The sequence below is a fragment of the Schistocerca piceifrons genome, chromosome 7 (assembly GCF_021461385.2).
Source record: "Schistocerca piceifrons isolate TAMUIC-IGC-003096 chromosome 7, iqSchPice1.1, whole genome shotgun sequence".
Lineage (NCBI taxonomy): Eukaryota > Metazoa > Arthropoda > Insecta > Orthoptera > Acrididae > Schistocerca > Schistocerca piceifrons.
The window spans coordinates 188,388,275-188,410,768 of NC_060144.1; the positions used below are offsets into that span (position 1 = coordinate 188,388,275).

Below are 22,494 nucleotides of genomic sequence, written 5' to 3' on the forward strand. Positions count from 1 at the left end.
CAGGGGCAGCAGTTTGGATGATTGACTGATCTGGCCTTGTAACACTAACCAAAACGGCCTTGCTGTGCTGGTACTGCGAACGGCTGAAAGCAAGGGGAAACTACAGCCGTAATTTTTCCTGAGGGCATACAGCTTTACTGTATGGTTAAATGATGATGGCGTCCTCTAGGGTAAAATATTCCGGAGGTAAAATAGTCCTCCATTCGGATCTCCGGGCGGGAACTACTCAAGAGGACGCCGTTATCAGAAGAAAGAAAACGCGTTCTACAGGTCGGAGCGTGGAATGTCAGATCCCTTAGTCGGGCAGGTAGGTTAGGAAATCTAAATAGGGAATGGATAGGTTAAGTTACACATAGTGGGGATTAGTGAAGTTCGGTGGCAGGTGGAACAAGATTTCTGGTCAGGTGAATACAGGGTTATAAATACAAAATCAAATAGGGGTAATGCAGGAGTAGGTTTAATAATGAATAAAAAATAGGAATGCAGGTAAGCTACTACCAACAGCATAGTGAACGCATTATTGTGGCCAAGATAGACACGAAGCTCACACCTACCACAGAAGTACAAGTATATATGCCAACTAGCTCCGCAGATGACGAAGAAATTGATGAAATGTATGATGAGATAAAAGAAATTATTCAGATAGTGAAGGGAGACGAAAATTTAATAGTCATGGGTGACTGGAATTCGATAGTAGGAAAAGGAAGAGAAGGAACCATAGTAAGCGAATATGGAATGGGGGTAAGGAATGAAAGAGGAATCCGCCTGGTAGAATTTTGCACAGAGCACAACTTAATCATAGCTAACACTTGGTTCAAGAATCATGAAAGAAGGTTGTATACATGGAAGAAGCCTGGAGATACTAGAAGGTTTCAGATAGGTTGTATAATGGTAAGACAGAGATTTAGGAACCAGGTTTTAAATTGTAAGACATCACGAGGGGCAGATGTGGAATCTGACCACAATCTATGGCTTATGAACTGTAGATCAAAACTAAAGAAACTGCAAAAAGGTGGGAATTTAAGGAGATGGTACCTGGATAAACTGACACAACCAGAGGTTGTAGAGAGTTTCAGGGAGAGCATTAGGGAACGATTGACAAGACTGGGGAAAGAAATACAATAAAAGAAGAATGGGTAGCTTTCAGAGATGAAATAGTGAAGGCAGCAGAGGATCAAGTAGGTATAAAGACGAGGGCTAATATAAATCCTTGAGTAACAGAAGAGATATTGAATTTAATTGATGAAAGGAGAAAATACAAAAATGCAGTAAATGAAGCAGGCAAACGTCTCAAAAATGAGATCGACAGGAAGTTCAAAATGCAGGTGTTGACAGATGTGAAAACTACCGAACTATCAGTTTAATAAGCCTCGGCTGCAAAATACTAACACGAATTCTTTACAGACAAATGGAAAAACTGGTAGAAGCCGACCTTGGGGAAGATTATTTTGGATTCCGTAGAAGTGTTGGAACACGTGAGGCAATACTGACCTTACGACTTATCTTAGAAAATAGATTAAGGAAAGGCAAACCTACGTTTCTAACATTTGTAGACTTAGAGAAAGCCTTTGACAATGTTGACTGGAATACTCTCTTTCAAATTCTAAAGGTGGCAGGGGTAAAATACAGGGAGTGAAAGACTATTTACCATTTGCATAGAAAGCAGATGGCAGTTATAAGAGTCCAGGGACATGAAAGGGAAGTAGTGGTTGGGAAGGGAGTGAGTCAGGTTTGTAGCCTATCCCCGATGTTATTCAATCTGTATACTGAGCAAGCAGTAAAGGAAACAAAAGAAAAATTCGGAGTAGGAATTAAAATCGATAGAAAAGAAATTAAAACTTTGAGGTTCGCCGATGACATTGTAATTGTGTCAGAGGCAGCAAAGGGCCTGGAAGAGCAGTTGAACGGAATGGACAGTGTCTTGAAAGGAGGATATAAGAGGAATATCAACAAAAGAAAAACGAGGATAACGGAATGTAGTAGGATTGAGTCGGGTGATGCTGAGGGAATTAGATTAGGAAATGAGACGCTTAATGTAGTAAATGGGTTTTGCCATTTGGGGAGCAAAATAACTGATGATGGTCGAAGTAGAGCGGATATAAAATGTAGACCGGCAATGGCAAGGAAAGTGTTTCTGAAGAAGAGAAATTTGTTAACATCGAGTATAGATTTAAGTGTCAGGAAGTCGTTTCTGAAAGTATTTGTATGGAAAGTAGCCATGTATGGAAGTGAAACGTGGACGATAAATAGTTTAGACAAGAAGAGAATATAAGCTTTCGAAATGTGGTGCTACAGAAGAATACTGAAGATTATATGGGTAGATCACGTAACTAATGAGGAGGTATTGAATAGAATTGGGGAGAAGAGAAATTTGTGGCACAACTTGACTAGGAGAAGGGATCGCTTGGTAGCACATATTCTGAGTCATCAAGGGATCACCAATTTAGTATTGGAGGGCAACGTGGAGGGTAAAAATCGTAGAGGGAGACCAAGAGATGAATACACTAAGCAGTAGCTACTGGGAGATTAAGTAGCTTGCACGGGATAGAAGAGCATGGAGAACTGCATCAAACCAGTCTCTGGACTGAAGACCACAACAACAACACCTTTAAGCCCAGTACCATGGCACAGGCGTGCGTTAGTGAGCTCGGTTACGGCTGTGGGTGATTATACCACAGGACAGATCTGAGTAGAAGTAAGCAGGACAAAAATAAGAGCAAATCATGCTGAACTGAGCTTTGCCATTAACTTATCCACATGGTGGTGGCACTTCAGTTTACTTTCCATCTAGATGTCTAGGATCTTCACACATGGATCCTCCTTCAGGGTGTGTCCATTACATTCTGCTTCTGTTGTCTGTAATCATTTGTATTTGCTTAGACTTGCATAGTGAGATTCTGTACCACTATGGGTTAAGCAGGTTGATGTGAACGAGTTGTATGGCTATATAATTTTTCTCCCATCCAACCTCAGTATCCAATTTCTCACTAGCGGATCTTTTTTCATGTCAAAATAATCACGACGTATATTAAGGAGATAACGATTCCAAATATTCAATCAATTGACACAGCAGATGAATGCATATTCACAAAATAGTTTGGCAAAATCTTTTCAGTCGTTGAACTACTACTCCGTTGCATTTGGTATGACAGTACAGATGTATATTGAAGACTAAAATACAAAGACTAAGTTACCTGGAGAAAAACAACTATCTTTTCAACACATTTTTTATTTTGCCGTCAATCCGTTTGTAACTTAATCTGATTCATTTGGATGCAAAAGATCGCGACTAGTAATCCACCTGAATATGTAGATACCATGTTCAGTCAAAAATCACTATTTAAACCATGCGCCATTCCACTTTAGATCCTTTAAATTCACCTCATGATACATCTTTTCTTACATTTGCCAACATGTCTCTTATGTAAATACATTTTTACCCTAGAGTTGACAAAAACTGATGTGATAGTACATATATGTAACAATAAGCTATTTTTATCATACACTGAGGTGACAAAAAGTCGTGGGAGGGCAATATGCATATAAGTATGTATATAGGTGGTAATAGTATCGCGTAGACAAGGTATAAAAGGAAAGTGCACTGGCGGAGCTTTCATTTGTACTTAGGTGTTTCACGTGAAGAGGTTTCTGACGTGATTATGGTTGCACGACGGGAATTAACAGACTTTAAACGAGATATGACAGTTGGAGCTAGACGCATGGGACATTCCATTTCGGAAATCGTCAAGGAATTCAATATTCCGAGATCCACAGTGTCGAGAGTGTGCCGAGAATACCACGTTTCAGGCATTAACTCTCACTACGAACAACGGAGTTTCCAGCGGCCTTCACTTAACGACCGATTGCAGCGGCATTCACGTAGAGTTGTCAGAGCTAAAAGACAAGCAAAACTCAGTGAAATAATGGCAGAAATCAATGTGGGACGTACGATGAAGGTACCTGTTAACACAGTTCGGCGAATTTTAGCCTTAATGAACTATGGCAACAGTTGACCGACGCGAGTGCTACGCTAACAACACGACATCGCCTGCAGCCCCTTTCCTGGACTCGTGATATCGGTAGGAACCTAAACGGCTGGAAAACCATGGCCTGGTCAGATAACTCCCGATTTCAGTTAGTAAGAACAAATGGTAGGGTTCGAGTGTGGTGTAGACCCCACGAAGCCAGCGTCCAAATTTGTTACCAAGGCACTATGCAAACTGTGGTAGCTCCATAATGGTGTGGGCAATATCTTGACACTGCAATAAGAAAAATCTGACAATGGATACATAGTGTGTGAAATGGAAGACACGGATTCCCAGGTAGATGCCGTGTTTTTGACTTCCACAAGGTTCAAATGGCTCTGCGCACTATGGGACTTAACATCTGAGGTCATCAGTCCCCTAGAACTTAGAACTACTTAAACTTAATTAATCTAAGGACATCACACAGCCATGCCCGAGGCAGGATTCGAAGCTGCGACGGTAGCGGTCGAGCGGTTCCAGACTGAAGCGCCTAGAACCGCTCGGCCACTCCGGCCGGCCTCCCGCAAGGCGTTTGATACAGTTCCCCACAGTCGTTTAATGAACAAAGTAAGAGCATATGGACTATCAGACCAATTGTGTGATTGGATTGAAGAGTTCCTAGATAACAGAACGCAGCATGTCATTCTCAATGGAGAGAAGTCTTCCGAAGTAAGAGTAATTTCAAGTGTTCCGCAGGGGAGTGTCGTAGGACCGTTGCTATTCACAATATACACTCCTGGAAATGGAAAAAAGAACACATTGACACCGGTGTGTCAGACCCACCATACTTGCTCCGGACACTGCGAGAGGGCTGTACAAGCAATGATCACACGCACGGCACAGCGGACACACCAGGAACCGCGGTGTTGGCCGTCGAATGGCGCTAGCTGCGCAGCATTTGTGCACCGCCGCCGTCAGTGTCAGCCAGTTTGCCGTGGCATACGGAGCTCCATCGCAGTCTTTAACACTGGTAGCATGCCGCGACAGCGTGGACGTGAACCGTATGTGCAGTTGACGGACTTTGAGCGAGGGCGTATAGTGGGCATGCGGGAGGCCGGGTGGACGTACCGCCGAATTGCTCAACACGTGGGGCGTGAGGTCTCCACAGTACATTGATGTTGTCGCCAGTGGTCGGCGGAAGGTGCACGTGCCCGTCGACCTGGGACCGGACCGCAGCGACGCACGGATGCACGCCAAGACCGTAGGATCCTACGCAGTGCCGTAGGGGACCGCACCACCACTTCCCAGCAAATTAGGGACACTGTTGCTCCTGGGGTATCGGCGAGGACCATTCGCAACCGTCTCCATGAAGCTGGGCTACGGTCCCGCACACCGTTAGGCCGTCTTCCGCTCACGCCCCAACATCGTGCAGCCCGCCTCCAGTGGTGTCGCGACAGGCGTGAATGGAGGGACGAATGGAGACGTGTCGTCTTCAGCGATGAGAGTCGCTTCTGCCTTGGTGCCAATGATGGCCGTATGCGTGTTTGGCGCCGTGTAGGTGAGCGCCACAATCAGGACTGCATACGACCGAGGCACACAGGGCCAACACCCGGCATCATGGTGTGGGGAGCGATCTCCTACACTGGCCGTACACCACTGATGATCGTCGAGGGGACACTGAATAGTGCACGGTGCATCCAAACCGTCATCGAACCCATCGTTCTACCATTCCTAGACCGGCAAGGGAAATTGCTGTTCCAACAGGACAATGCACGTCCGCATGTATCCCGTGCCACCCAACGTGTTCTAGAAGGTGTAAGTCAACTACCCTGGCCAGCAAGATCTCCGGATCTGTCCCCCATTGAGCATGTTTGAGACTGGATGAAGCGTCGTCTCACGCGGTCTGCACGTCCAGCACGAACGCTGGTCCAACTGAGGCGCCAGGTGGAAATGGCATGGCAAGCCGTTCCACAGGACTACATCCAGCATCTCTACGATCGTCTCCATGGGAGAATAGCAGCCTGCATTGCTGCGAAAGGTGGATATACACTGTACTAGTGCCGACATTGTGCATGCTCTGTTGCCTGTGTCTATGTGCCTGTGGGTCTGTCAGTGTGATCATGTGATGTATATGACCCCAGGAATGTGTCAATAAAGTTTCCCCTTCCTGGGACAATGAATTCACGGTGTTCTTATTTCAATTTCCAGGAGTGTATATAAATGACCTTGTGGATAACATCGGAAGTTCACTGAGGCTCTTTGCGGATGATGCTGTAGTATATCGAGAGGGTGTAACAACGGAAAATTGTACTGAAATGCAAGAGGATCTGCAACGAATTCATGCATGGTGCAGGGAATGGCAATTGAATCTCAATGTAGACAAGTGTAATGTGTTGCGAATACAAAGAAAGAAAGATCCTTTACCATTTAGCTACAATACAGCAGGTCAGCAACTGGAAGCAGTTAATTCCAATAATTATCTGGAAGTAGGCATTAAGAGTGATTTAAAATGAAATGACCATATAAACTTAATCGTCGGTAAAGCAGATGCCAGACTGAGATTCATTGAAAGAATCCTAAGGAAATGCAGTCTGGAGAAAAAGAAGTAGGTTACAGTTCACTTGTTCGCCAACTGCTTGAATATTGCTCACCAGTGTGGGATCCGTACCAGATAGGGTTGATAGAAGAGATAGAGAAGATCCAACGGAGAGCAGCGCGCTTCGTTATAGGATCATTTAGTAATCGCGAAAGCGTTACGGGGATGACAGATGAACTCCAGTGGAAGACTCTGCAAGAGAGACGCTCAGTAGCTCGGTACGGGCTTTTGGTGAAGTTTCGAGAACATACCTTCACCGAAGAGTCAAGCAGTATATTGCTCCCTCCTACGTATATCTCGCGAAGAGACCATGCGGATAAAATCAGAGAGATTAGAGCCCACACAGAGGCATACCGACAACCTTTCTTTCCATGAACAATACGAGACTGGAATAGAAGGGAGAACCGATAGAGGTACTCAACGTACCCTCCGCCACACACCGTCAGGTGGCTTGCGGAGTATGGATGTAGATGTAGATATAGATATAGATGTAGATGTAGAGTGGGCTGGGTCCTCTGGTCCAACTGAACCGATGATTGTTTAACTACTTGGTGACCATTTGCAGCCATCCATGGACTTCATGTTCCCAAACAACGATAGTATTTTTATGGATGACAATTCGCCACATCACCGAGCCACAGTTGTTCGCGACTGGTTTGAAGAACATTCTGGACATTTCGAGCGAATGATTTGGTCACCAAGTTCGCCTGACGTGGATCCTGTTGGACATTTATAGGACTTAATCGAGAGGTCATTTCGTACACGAAATACTGCACCAGCAACACTTTCGCAGTTGTGGATCGCTGTAGAGGCAACGACTTGTTGGGTCTATGCCCAGTCGAGCTGCTGCACTATGCCGGCACAAGAAGGCGCAATACGATATTAAGAGGCATCCCATGACTTGTGCCACCTCAGTGTAATAATATCCAAATTTACCAAACCATTTAAAAGGGTAAGTGTTGACGCTGCAAAAAGAAAAACCTGACAATGGATACCTAGTGGGTGAAATGGAAGAATGCACGAATCACAAAACATTATTTTTTGACTGAACGTGGTATCCTCATATACATTCATTTCAATCCATTTTGTTATGAATCGCTTTGGGGACAAAATCAGCACTTATCAAACATTACTATGTTAACGCTGTCAGTACCGGCGCAATACTTGTCCATGTCCGAAGAATCCAGACAATTTCAGCTGTGTCCAAAGATCGACACCAATTTAAGGCATTTTGTCTTCTTTAAGAAGCAGGTATGAACAGAATCCTGTCTGATAAAACATGGACAAATTATATTATTATACATGACATCGCTTTCGTAAAATTAAAAAAGTCATAAATTCCTATAGGGAGAGAAAATGCGTTCATAAATACATAATTAAAATGCTGAATATCGTTTTTAAATACAATAGCACTTTCTACGTGGATTTATACTGCATTTTCGTATGAAATATTTTAAAACAGGCTTGCATATACAAAGGCACACAGCACTGATCGCACTGATAACATGTCTCCTTGCGAGATGCTTCCTCACTTTCTTTCTTTGATTTTGAAGAATAAACATAACATATATGGGAGGCATATTCTTTGCTTGTGGGTGGTAAATATTGCAGGAAATGTCTGTGTGTCAGTCAGCCTGCAGGTCCGTTTTGGTTTTTTGGAACTGTCGGCAAGATTGACAGTGAAATCAGTTATTGTCACTTTCTTGGTCTGAAGGGAACCGTGTGACCAAAATGCATTCGATACTTGTACTAAGACAAATGAAAAAAGTTTCCTCCACCATTTTACAGTTCCGTGTCTGAACTCATTGTACTGTAGTCGTCTTCAAAGACACCTGTGGCGTCCAAATCATCTTCATTATCTAGAGCATCACTTAAGACTTAGACGACATCTAGGGTGCTTTGTTTGAGGGGAGAGAGTAAAAATGTTTGGAAACAAAGATGTTACGAAAAGTTTCATTCGATTTCAGAAGACTATTCTACACGATGTCTCCAAAATTCGGTAGATCGACAGTTTCTTATTCAGGTAAAACACGGTGCACCATTTCTCTTACACAAAATACGAATAACGTGCTCGATCCGCAGGCGATAACAATGACTCATAACGAACGAAAACAAGACGCACATTCACGCAATCTATCAGTGCAGCTGATAAATAACGGTATGAACATCGTGCATCGATAGTCAGGGGTGCAAAAACAAAGCGTAGCGCTTTGTAATCAACAAAATATGTTGGCCCGTAGAACCTACGGGCTTGGCGTTTTTGGAAGGGAGCGCGGCCCATAGAATCTACGGGCTTGGCGCTGAGAGAATTAAATGATCACACTTTTTAATGTATTGGATTTCAGTACACGTCCATATAGCCGTGTCAATAGTGGATAGTCAATTAGACGATATGAACGTAAGGACAACACAACACCCAGTCCAGGAGAGGAGAAAATATCCGACCCAGCCGGGAAACGAACCCGGGCCAAGTCGGTTAGCAATCTGACGCGCTGACCACGCAGCTACCGAGGTCGACAGCTCTCATATTTCGTTAAATACACAAATTAAATATGAGTCTCGTATGAATACGGCTCAGTTTACACGTTCACAGTATACCGAAAGTTTGATGGTTCAGGTAAGTGACTCACGTTCGGTAGTTCCGCAGCAACTGGCGCAGCACGACGGAGGAGGCATGTCTCCTGTTTGGAAGGGACTCTGGTTATCTGCGACAGATCGATAATAGCGACTCTTGATGTGTCGATGATAGGCGCCGCCTTCAGTCTTGATATATGGCACAGCCCAGCTGTGGTGCCGTGTGCAGCCCAGCCTAACCGGTCGTCACGTTGCACGGTTGCACTCAGTACCACTCTGACGTTTTCCAATGATTCTGACACAACAGTGCTAAAGGGAAAAACACTTTATCACCACTAGTATATCCACACCTAAAGACATGTGCTTAATATTGCAATCTCATCGATATCTGAAGATTCAATGTTTAACTTAACTTCTGACTTCAGGCTCAAGATCGAACGAGAGTGTACAGTAGTCAAGGCACTGCAATTCCATTTGCGATGGACGAGGTTCAAACTATTGGCGGGATGTGCAAATTGAGATTAGGCCTACGTGTCGTTTCATTAAATCACTTAAGACTTAGGCGACATCTGGGGTGCTTTGTTTGAGGGGAGAGAGTAAAAATGTCTGGGACCAAAGGTGTTACAAAAAGATTCACTCGATTTCAGAAGACTGTTCTACACGAATGAAGATAGAAGCTTGGGGTAAGTTTCAACTTACGCTCAGGATTAGAAGTTTTTATTTTCAAAAGAACCATACGATTTTATAAGGATATATCTTTTACATGCATGTAAGTTCAACGATTGGGTAACTTTTACAGTTTCGTTACGATAAAAGTCTTCATTTGCCCTTCTCAAAAGTTTAATGTGCCCTCCACCGGAAGCATGACAAACCTCCAGACGTTAGTGTGTTGTTTCTCTTTGCAACGTATAATATTAATGCTGATAATGGTGTTACGGTTCTGTCTCTTTTTAGGTAGCTTGCGCAAGTTTTACTTCGAATTATTCTCAATTACATTCGTTTTCTGATGATTTCTTGATGTTGTGGACTTGCTAATCAAAGCTACTCGTTACCATGCACGGTTCTTTTACGATTCTGTAAGAGACTTCTAAATACGTCCAAAAGCTACGAAAAATTATAGCTCAACATTCTCTCACACAACTGTTGTGTTTTAAGTCATCTTGAATAATCTTACAATACAGTGTAACCTGTCTCGAATTTCCAAGTCATTACACCAATACATATCTAAATATATCGGTCACGTCCAGCGACAGTTCAACTTAGTGATGAATGAACAAATCGTTTTTCTGTCCTCCTTTGTTTTTCAGTTATTGGCGGCACTTCTTCTCTGAGACGTCCAAAATACTCCATGTAGGGACGGCACGGCATAATTAAAGACCCACACAGCAAGTAGATCTGTTAGCGTGCCGCCGCGCCTTGTAGACATTCTGTATGCGTCCCGTTTCACAGATTTTACCTACAAATTTTAACAACTTCCAACGGTGGGATGCTCCTACCTACTACTGAGCTGCATACGATTTTATTTTTTTTCTAACATCGAGGAATAGGTGGAACATATACCTCTGGACGAGCTACAGGCTACACATCAATATCCACTAATTTTGCAAACATGTATAGAATTAACTGCATTCACTGCTGTTGCTAAGCTGGGTTGTATTCCACCCAAAGTTGGAAGGGAAGGGTCGTAGATAGAGTCTTCCACAAACCCCACGTAAAAAAATCTGTCATATAAACAACTAGTTACATCGAATGTTTATTAGGCTTTCGTTATTGCATCTTTCTTAATTATTTCGTCCGTTGTTCTTCTAAGGATTGCGGTTGAAATCATCCAGATAACAATGACTATCTACTTCTTGAATGTATTATGTCCAACAAGATAGAAACTTAAAACGATTAACTTGTGTATTGGTACTGATGCAAAGATGAACTCGCAACATATTACTGAGGGTCGAATACAGGATACTAGAGTGAAACCTTGCTTATAAGGCCCTCATTAACCCAGATCTCCGGTTGTCCGGAAAGTTTTTTTTTAAGTGTAGTATTCGACCAGTGGATAGATACCTCTATTGGGGCACAAAAAACGCTAATTCACTCCCGTTTTACAAGACTCTGACTGGAAAGTGAGGTACCAGTTGCCTCATTCTACCTTCCTCAGCACCTTTAAAAATTTTCCCAAAAAATTTGGCATGCCAATATGTTCGCGCTCTTTTTAACGTGCAAGTCACATTTCACTCGCACACGAACCCCTAACTGTAACTCAATCACGCCGCCTTGTCCATCGCTATTAATTCGTTCGTCCATCCAATCCAACTTGCCCTTTGTCACTCACACATTCAGCCAACTCATTGTCATCATCTTTTCGTGGCGCTGTTCTGTCACTGTCAACTACAGGGTGAGAATTATTGAACTACATAAAAAAACGAAAATTAGTTACAAACTACGGCGTGCACACACTTTATTCAATACGTAAACGTCACTACAGATACTCGGATGTAGGTTATGACATGTTTGATGTGCCTGCCATCGTTGGTGATGATGTGGCGCAGACGAATGGCGAAGTTTTGCATGACCCGCTTAAGTGTCGGAACATCGATGCTGTCGATGACCCCCTGAATGGATGTTTACAGCTCAGCGATGGTTTTGGGGTTACTGCTGTACACCTTGTCTTCAACATACTCCCACAAAAAGGAGTCGCATGTGTTCAAGTCCGGAGAATATGGCGGCCAATCGAGACCCGTACCAGTGGCCTCTGGGTACCCCAGATTCAGAATGCGGTCCCCAAAGTGCTCCTCCAGGACATCAAACACACTCCTGCTCCGATGGGGTCGAGCTCCGTCTTACACAAACAACATCTTGTCGAAACTAGGGTAATTTTAGATAATAGGAGAATATCGCACCGATTATTCTATGATCCGACACGCACACCACAACGTCGTCCGTTGAGGGTGAAGAGACTTCTCGCTCGCGAAATGCGTATTCTCAGTCCCACAAATGCGCCAATTTTGTTTTTTGACGAATCCATCCAAATGAAAGTGGGCTTCGTCGCTAAACCAAACCATGCATGCGCATGCTGATTTCCATCGTGTATCGCGGCAAACTGTGCAGTTTGAAGGTCCTAATGTAAACCATTCAGAAGCTATGACGATTTTATTTCATATGGTTAAATAATTGTCCCCCTGCATGTTCCGCTGACACTGTGTTCCTCTCTTTCTCTCACATTACCCTTGTCTCCTTCGTTCTTTCTACTCCATAGTCACTGTCTGCTATCTTCCAGTATTTTTACTTTTCCGTCTCCCTCCCACTGCTGTCTCCTCTCTCAGCATAAAAAAGCGCAAATATGCCAAAATTTTGAAAGGTACTGAGGAAATAGAATGAGGCACTTGGTACCCCAATTTACAGTCAGTCTTTTAAAACAGGAGCATATTGCCCTTCTCTGTGCTCCGATAGGTGCATTTTTCCGCTGGTTCCTTTCTTTTCCTTGCTACAGCAAGGCATGTCAGTCATATGAAAAGAACTTCATCGGTCAGGAAAATTTTGATGGTTTACTTATCTGATATTGAAAAAAAATAATAATTTTACACCCCAGAACAGATTTTACGTGCTTCAGTACTACAACTTGGGGATACCAGGACCCTTCTGATGATAACGGAAACACTTCATAGGATGTGTATCTTGAAGTTTTCCCGGCGTATTGATTGGTCCATCATACACTCCTGGAAATTGAAATAAGAACACCGTGAATTCATTGTCCCAGGAAGGGGAAACTTTATTGACACATTCCTGGGGTCAGATACATCACATGATCACACTGACAGAACCACAGGCACATAGACACAGGCAACAGAGCATGCACAATGTCGGCACTAGTACAGTGTATATCCACCTTTCGCAGCAATGCAGGCTGCTATTCTCCCATGGAGACGATCGTAGAGATGCTGGATGTAGTCCTGTGGAACGGCTTGCCATGCCATTTCCACCTGGCGCCTCAGTTGGACCAGCGTTCGTGCTGGACGTGCAGACCGCGTGAGACGACGCTTCATCCAGTCCCAAACATGCTCAATGGGGGACAGATCCGGAGATCTTGCTGGCCAGGGTAGTTGACTTACACCTTCTAGAGCACGTTGGGTGGCACGGGATACATGCGGACGTGCATTGTCCTGTTGGAACAGCAAGTTCCCTTGCCGGTCTAGGAATGGTAGAACGATGGGTTCGATGACGGTTTGGATGTACCGTGCACTATTCAGTGTCCCCTCGACGATCACCAGTGGTGTACGGCCAGTGTAGGAGATCGCTCCCCACACCATGATGCCGGGTGTTGGCCCCGTGTGCCTCGGTCGTATGCAGTCCTGATTGTGGCGCTCACCTGCACGGCGCCAAACACGCATACGACCATCATTGGCACCAAGGCAGAAGCGACTCTCATCGCTGAAGACGACACGTCTCCATTCGTCCCTCCATTCACGCCTGTCGCGACACCACTGGAGGCGGGCTGCACGATGTTGGGGCGTGAGCGGAAGACGGCCTAACGGTGTGCGGGACCGTAGCCCAGCGTCATGGAGACGGTTGCGAATGGTCCTCGCCGATACCCCAGGAGCAACAGTGTCCCTAATTTGCTGGGAAGTGGCGGTGCGGTCCCCTACGGCACTGCGTAGGATCCTACGGTCTTGGCGTGCATCCGTGCGTCGCTGCGGTCCGGTCCCAGGTCGACGGGCACGTGCACCTTCCGCCGACCACTGGCGACAACATCGATGTACTGTGGAGACCTCACGCCCCACGTGTTGAGCAATTCGGCGGTACGTCCACCCGGCCTCCCGCATGCCCACTATACGCCCTCGCTCAAAGTCCGTCAACTGCACATACGGTTCACGTCCACGCTGTCGCGGCATGCTACCAGTGTTAAAGCTCCGTATGCCACGGCAAACTGGCTGACACTGACGGCGGCGGCGCACAAATGCTGCGCAGCTAGCACCATTCGACGGCCAACACCGCGGTTCCTGGTGTGTCCGCTGTGCCGTGCGTGTGATCATTGCTTGTACAGCCCTCTCGCAGTGTCCGGAGCAAGTATGGTGGGTCTGACACACCGGTGTCAATGTGTTCTTTTTTCCATTTCCAGGAGTGTATTTCGGGCTTTTAAAGAAGCATTGTGTTAAAGTGATCTTCCGACCACCTACGAAAATATCGGCTTTGCTTGGCTCTGTGAAGGACGATCTGGGTCTGAAGAAGGCGGGTATTTATAAGATCCCTTGTCAATGTGGCAAATCCTACATTGGCCAAACTACTCGCACAGTACGGGAAAGATGCGTGGAGCATGAGCGCCACACACGTCTACTACAGCCCAACAAATCAGCCATAGCAGAACACTGTATTTCGACGGGACACTCCATGGATTATTGTGGAACAAAAATTTTAGCGACAACTAGATCTTTTTGGGAATCCATTATCAAGGAGTCCGTAGAGATACGATTGGCAAAAGATCTTATTAATCGAGACGGTGGCTTTCAGATGGATAAAGCATGGGATCCTGTAATTTCTTTAATCGCTTCGCAGAGACATGGGTCTGCATCTAGTGCGACGGCTGACGAAAATTGATATTATACTTTCGACTACCGCGCCTCATCTGCGCGAAGGCGCTTTACGACAGATAGCGCAATTGTAGGCACACCACTACGCATGCGCGGCCCGCTTCTGCTGCAGAGCGCGCCAAATTAGATAGGGGGCGCGGTATTAGCCTTCTCCACTGTGCAGGAGCCGCCGCGCCAATTTTCGGTATATATAGTACGACGCGCACCAGTAATCTTCAGTCGCGTACTCACCTGAAGATGGCTGCATGTTTGTTAGCCGAAATATCGTGCCAAGATGTCAACGTGATCCGGCTGCAAGCCCGAAATATGATGGACCAACTTCATAGGATATTTCTCGGTACTACTTTATAAACTCGGTACTAATTTATAAACTACAATCTCGCCTCACACTGAATAATACGTGCTCACATTACAAGTAGGGCAAATTTGCATCTCCGTATCTGAGAAACGGATAAAGATATCAACAAAATTTTCAAGGCTGTTCGAGATCGAGGTATTAGGAAAACATCGTAAAATTACAACATAGCCATCTTGGAATCCGCGGCTCGGTTTTGATAACCAAAAACCGTGCTTTTGAAGTGTTTCTCTATAACGGATAAATATTTCTTTTAAAACAATAAGATGGCACTTCTAGATAAACGCCTAGAATTTGAACAATTTAATGCGGTTGTTTATTATTTAGATTTCGCCTCACACCGCAATTTACGTGCGTATTTTACGTGTGCAAATAGGATAACTTCGAACGGATAACGATATCAAGAAATTTTCAAGCTTGTTCGAGATCAGGAGCTTAGGAATATATCGTAAAAGTTTCATCCTCGGTTTAAGTACCCCAAAAACCAAGTTTCTTCGAATTTTCTCTAGAACCGCCCATGAACTAAATGGTGCTTAAACAGCCCCCCAAGGCACACCATGGAAGACATATAAAGCAGAAAGAACCAATCGACTTACTCTATTTGCGTATCCATTTGTTCAAGTTGGATGAAGTGTGTAATATTCAAAACCTGACAACGTATTCCACAATAGTTACAGTAAGACGATCCATCTGTGGGTATACAAATGACCCCTACCCCAGTGGTAATCCAAAACACGTAACCCCACCTTTCCATCACCATTAGAAACTGAAGTATGAGTACCGAAATACACCTGTTTTTATGAGCAGCGTTTTGGGACATTCACTGCCGGAAAAAAACCACAACACCATAAAATAATTAATGTAGCGTACTGAAATTTCGTGAGTACATTTGTCTAGGTAACATATTTGAGCGATAAACTTGCAAGATCACAGGTTAATTTAAGCACTAGATACGCCATTGCAAATGTGAAATGCTGATACACCAATAACCGGTGTAAAAGCCAGAATTTGAATGCAAGGAAGCAAAAGTGCATGCATTTTGTTGTAAGGTGTCGCATGTCAGTTTGTGGGATGGAGTTACATTCCGGTTGCGCTTGGCCGGTCAATTTTATTTATTTATTTAGCGTATGGCTATACATGCAACATTAATACATCAAGTGTTAGACATTAAAATCTTATAACAATCATAAATATAATTTATGTTTATATTGGTCAGTTAAAAGGTTATATCGAGGTTTTAGATCCATTCTAGCGCCGGTGGGGATGCCTCCAGGAAGTCGGACCAGTTCCCTGCATATGCTCGCAAGGAGCATTCACCATGGATGTGTTGGATCGTCTGTCTAGGGGCACCGCAGTCGCATTCTGGTGACATCGCTCTTCCCCATTTGTGTAGTGAATCCGCACACCTGCCATGTCCAGTACGTATTCGATTTAATGCGGACCATGTTTTCCGTGTTAGTTCCATTCCAGAGATGTTGCAGTTATAGCTCTCAAACCAGGTCTGTAGTTGGTCATTTGTCTTTTGGTTCCAATCTAGTCTCCATTGTTTCATGTGGTCATAGTTATTATTTTGAAGCTGCTCAGCTGTGCGTATTGGTGGCTTTCTTGATTTCAATCGAGTGTGTCGCAGTTGTGAGAATTCTTCTTTAATTGGTAGTTCTGGTTTTGTCTCAATCTTTCTGAATTCGTGCAGTAGGGCCGCTTTTCTACGCAGGTCCGGGGGCAGGATATTACATAGCACCGGTAACCAGTACGTGGGCGTTGATTTAACAGTTCCAGAAATCAACCTCATTGTGTTATTTAATTGCCTGTCAATAAGTTTGGTGTGACAGCTATTAATCCAGACTGGAGTGCAGTGCTCAGCCACAGAGAACACTAAGGCGATAGATGAGGTGCGTAATGTTTTTGCGTTAGCTCCACAAGTAGTACCGCTACTAAGTTTTTGGATGATGTTATTCCGTGTTCCAATTTTTGCAGTGGTGTTCTCCAGATGTTTTCGGTAAGAAAGAGTGCGGTCCAATGTTATACCTAAGTACTTTGGAAACTTATAATGTTTGAGGTTGGTGTTTCCGAGTTTTATGTTAATAATTTCATTTGCCATTTTGTTATTAAGATGAAATGTAGATACTTCAGTTTTGTTAGGATTTGGCTTGAGTCTCCATTTCTTGAAATAATTGTATAGTATTTCAACGTCATTATTAAGGACTTCCTCTGTATTGAAGAGCGACGGATAATGCTCTTTGTGGATGACGTTGGAGTCGTCGTCCGATGATGTCCCATATGTTCTCGATTGGAGACAGACCTAGTGATCGAGCAGGACAAGAAAGCATGTCGACACGCTGCACAGCATGTTGGTTTACAACAGCAGTATGTGGGCGAGCGATATCCTGTTGAAAAACACCCCCTGGAATGCTGTTCACGAATGGCAGCCCAACTGATCGAATCGGCAGATTGACGAACAAATTTGCAGTCAGAGCACGTGGGATAACCACGAAACTGCTCCTACTATCATACGAAATCGCACCCCGGACCAGTGTGTCTAGCACGCAGATATGTTGGTTGTAGGCCCTCAACTGGCCTCTTCCTAACCAACAGGACCATTACTGGCACCGAGACAGAACCAACTTTCATCAGAAAACGCAGCAGACCTCCACCCTGCCTCTCAATGAGCTCTCACTTGACACCAATGAAGTCGCAAATGGCGGTGGTTTAGAGTCAGCAGAATGCACGCTACAAGGCGACTGGTTAGGATCTGTCCTTGAATACCGACTTGTAACAGTTCGTTGTGTCACTGTGGTGCCAACTGCAGCTCAGATTGCTGCAGCAGATGTACGAGGGTCACTCCAAAAGAAATGCACACTATTTTTGTAAAAATACAGTTTTCATTCTGCATGTGTGAAACTTTTACAGTGTGTAGATACATCCTTCCCGCCTGTTTTCAAACTTAGTGCAACCTGTTCCCGTGAGTGGTCCGTCACAGCATGTCTTCAAGATGGCTGCTACACTAGACGTTCGTCAGAAGCAACGTGCTGTCATAGAATTCCTGTGCTGTGAAAACTAGACAGTGAGAAACATCCACAAGAGGTTGAAAAGGGTGTATGGTGATGCTGCTGTCGATCGCAGTACAGTTAGTCGGTGGGCAAGCAGGTTACGAGATGAAAGCGGGCACGGCAATATCGAGGATTATCCTCGCAGCGGCAGGCCGCGTACTGCACACACTCCAGACAATGTGCAGAGAGTTAACGAATTGATGACTGCTGACAGGCACATCACAGTGATCGAATTGTCACGCTACGTTGGTACAGGGGTAGGAAGTGTTCCCAGAATACTGAAAGTGTTGACGTTAAAAAAGGTTTGTGCCAGGTGGGTTCCCAGGATGTTGACAATGGCTCACAAAAAAAACAAGAAAAACGGTTCCGGTATGCAGCAAACTTTTGGAACAGTACGAGAATGGTGGAAATGAATTTCTAGGAAGAATTGTGACAGGTGATGAAACATGACTCCACCATTTTTCACCAGAGACGAAGAGGCAATCAATGGAGTGGTATCATGCAAATTCATCCAAGAAAAAAAAAATCGAAACTACACCTTCTGCTGGAAAAGTTATGGCTACGGTGTTTTTCGATTCTGAAGGACTATTGCTTGTGGACATCATGCCAAGTGGAACAACCATAAACTCTGATGCATATGTGACGACACTGAAGAAACTTCAAGCTCGACTGAGTCGTGTTCGACCACATCGGCAAAAGCAGGATGTTTTGCTGTTGCCCGGCAATGCACGGCCACATGTCAGTCAAAAAACCATGGAAGCGATCACAAAAGTCGGATGGGGAACACTGAAACACCCACATTACAGTCCTGACCTGGCTCCATGTGACTATCATCTCTTTGGGGAACTGAAAGACTCTCTTCGTGGAACAAGGTTTGAAGATGATGACTCCCTTGTGCACGCTGCCAAACAGTGGCTCCAACAGGTTGGTCCAGAATTTTACCGTGCAGGTATACAGTCGCTGGTCCCAAGATGGCGTAAGGCAGTTGAGAGGGATGGAAATTATGTGGAGAAATGAAAATACTGTTCCTAAAGGATATATCTACACGCTGTAAAACTTCAAACATGTAGAATAAAAGATGGAATTAAAAAAATAGTGTGAATTTCTTTTGGAGAGGCCCTCGTAGTACGACGCGCCAGAGCCACACGCCGAACACGATGGTCTTCCCAATACTTGCGACCGTACACTCTCGTGACCACCGCTGCCAGCAATCATGTATAGTGGTTACATTCCTGCCAAGTATTTCTGCAATATCGTAGACGGAACATCCAGTTTCTCGTAACCCTGTTACATGACCTCGATCAAACTCAGTGACGTGTTGATAATGACGCCTTTGTCGCCTTAAAAACTTTCTTGACATCAACTCGCCACGTCCAGTCTCAGAGGTAACTAACCCTCACGGCCGTTAGAGCGGGTATTTAATGCAGACCGGATTTGCGTCCTCATAGTGGCGCAGAGCTACTAGCGCCACTCTCACGCCACTGGCGCGAAATTTGAATATACAGGGTGGTCCACTGATCGTGACCGGGACACATATCTGACGAAATAAGCGCCAAACGAAAATACTACAAAGAACGAAACTCGTCTAGCTTCAAGGGGGAAACCAGATGGCGCTATGGTTGACCCGCTAGATGGTGCTGCCATAGGTCAAAAGGATATTAACTGCATTTTTTAAAATAGGAACACCCATTTTATTACATATTCGTTTAGTACATAAAGAAATATGAATGTTTTAGTTGGACCACTTTTTTCGCTTTGTGATAGATGGCGCTGTAATAGTCACAAACATATGGCTCACAATTTTAGACGAACAGTTGGTAACAGGTAGGTTTTTAAAATTAAAATACAAAACGTAGGTACCAAAATGAGATTTTCACTCTGCAGCGGAGTGTGCGCTGATATGAAACTTCCTGGCAGATCAAAACTGTGTACCGGACCGAGGCTCGAACTCGAGACCTTGCCGTTCGCAGGCAAGTGCTCTGCCAACAAAGCTACCCAAGCACGACTCGCGCCCCGTCCTCACAGCTGTACTTCTGCCAGTATCTCGTCTCCTACCTTCCAAACTTTACGGAAACTCTCCTGCGAACCTTGCAGAGCACTCGCCCGCGAAACGCAAATGTCCTGAGTTCGAGTCTCGGTCCGGCACACAATTTTAATCTGCCAGGAAGTTTCAAAACGTAGGTACGTTTGAACATTTTATTTCGGTTGTTCCAATGTGATACATGTACCTTTGTGAACTTATCATTTCTGTTACAGCGTGATTACCTGTAAAAAGCACATTAATGCAATAAATGCTCAAAATGACGTCCGTCAACCTCAATGCATTTGGCAATACGTGTAATGACATTCCTCTCAACAGCGAGTAGTTCGCCTTCCGTAATGTTCGCACATCACATGCACTGACAATGCGCTGACGCATGTTGTCAGGCATTGTCGGCGGATCACGATGGCAAATATCCTTCAACTTTCCCCACAGAAAGAAATTCGGGGACGTCAGATCCGGTGAACGTGCGGGCCATGGTATGGTGCTCCGACGACCAATCCCTCTGTCATGAAATATGCTATTCAATACCGCTTCAACCGCACGCGAGCTATGTGCCGGACATCCATCATGTTGGAAGTACATCGCCATTCTGTCATGCGATGAAACATCCTGTAGTAACACCAGTAGAACATTACGTAGGAAATCAGCATACATTGCACCATTTAGATTGCCATCGATAAAATGGGGGCCAATTATCCTTCCTCCCATAATGCCGCACCATACATTAACCTTCCAAGGTCGCTGATGTTCCACTTGTCGCAACCATCGTGGATTTTCCGTTGCCCAATAGTGCATATTATGCCGGTTTACGTTACCGCTGTTGGTGAATCACGCTTCTTCGCTAAATAGAACGCGTGCAAAAAATCTGTCATCGTCCCGTAATTTCTCTTGTGCTCATTATCAGAACTGTACACGACGTTCAAAGTCGTCGCCATGCAATTCCTGATGCATAGAAATATAGTACGGGTGCAATCGATGTTGATGTAGCATTCTCAACACCGACGCTTTTGAGATTCCCGATTCTCGCGCAATTTGTCTGCTACTAACGTGCGGATTAGCTGCGACAGCAGCTAACACACCTACCTGGGTGGTTGTTGTTTCACATGTGGCTGAACACTTCCTGTTTCCTTAAATAACTTATCTATCCGGCGAACGGTCCGGACAGTTGGATGATGTCTACCAGAATACCTAGCAGCATACATAGCACACGCCCGAGCAGCATACATGGCACACGCCCGTTGGGCATTTTGATCACAATAGCCATACATCAACACGATGTCGACATTTATCCGCGATTGGCAAACGGTCCATTTAACACGGGTAATCTATCACGAAGCAAATACCATCCGCACTGGCGGAATGTTACGTGATACCACGTACTTATACGTTTGTGACTAGTACAGCGCCATCTATCACAAAGCGAAAAAAGTGGTCCAACTAAAACATTCATGTTTCTTTACGTACTACACGAATATGTAATGAAAAATGGGGGTTCCTATTAAAAAAAAAACAGTTGATTTCCGTTTAACCTATGGCAGCCCCATCTAACGGGCCAACCATAGCGCCATTTGGTTTCCCCCTTCAAGCTAGACGAGTTTCGTTCTTTGTAGTTTTTTCGTTTGCTGCTTATTTCGTGAGATATTTCGCCCGGTCACTATCAATGGACCGCCCTGTATATCTTCGTTCAGGTATACGAACACGCCTACCATTTTTAGTTTACGTCGCACAAGCTCTACTTGGTGTTGCGATTTCTTTTTCCTTCACTGTATAAGGTAGCTCACGCTATCGCATGCGTACCGATACGCTGGGTGTAATAGCAGCAACAACGGAAGGCGACAACCATTAAATTCGACCAACCGCCGTACATCGTTCCTGGCACGATGTCAGCTAACAAGTTAACATTGAGTTATACAGCAGTAGTGTATTGCCCCATTTGTTGTTATTCTTCTGGTTCTGCCTTTTTCCGTTTCACTACGGTGTCGCCATTGTTACATGTGTTGAGACAATTTTAGTGACAGTTGGTGGCCTGACTCCACCACTTCCCCTATGACTAGGGTTGCCATCCGTACCGACATATCGGGACCGACACCGTTATGGACCTTCTTGTCCCGACATTCCGATAAGACCAAATTTTGTCCTGATTTTGCAAAATACTTTTACGAGCTTGGCTCAAGTATTGAAGTAACGTCACCTGTCAGCGCAATATGTGAAAACAGCCTCAGCTAGTTTCTTTTCAGGAGACAATTGTTTTCAGATATATACGTATCTGAACAGCTTTTTAAAAACTAAGCATGACTTGGAAGAATGGATGGAAGTCTATACACTCCG

General features: G+C 44.6%; 1 protein-coding gene across 1 annotated transcript in view; it reads right to left on the minus strand.

The window, feature by feature from the left end:
- Positions 1-22,241, minus strand: part of LOC124805541 — a 33,459-nt gene extending 11,218 nt beyond the window's left edge. Inside the window, exons 1-2 of the mRNA XM_047266109.1 lie at positions 22,159-22,241; positions 9,192-9,444 (exon numbers count right to left, since the gene is read on the minus strand). Of these exons, the coding sequence (XP_047122065.1) occupies positions 9,192-9,444; positions 22,159-22,241 (336 nt within the window). The remainder of the gene's footprint in view (positions 1-9,191; positions 9,445-22,158) is intronic.
- Positions 22,242-22,494: the final 253 nt, after the last annotated feature.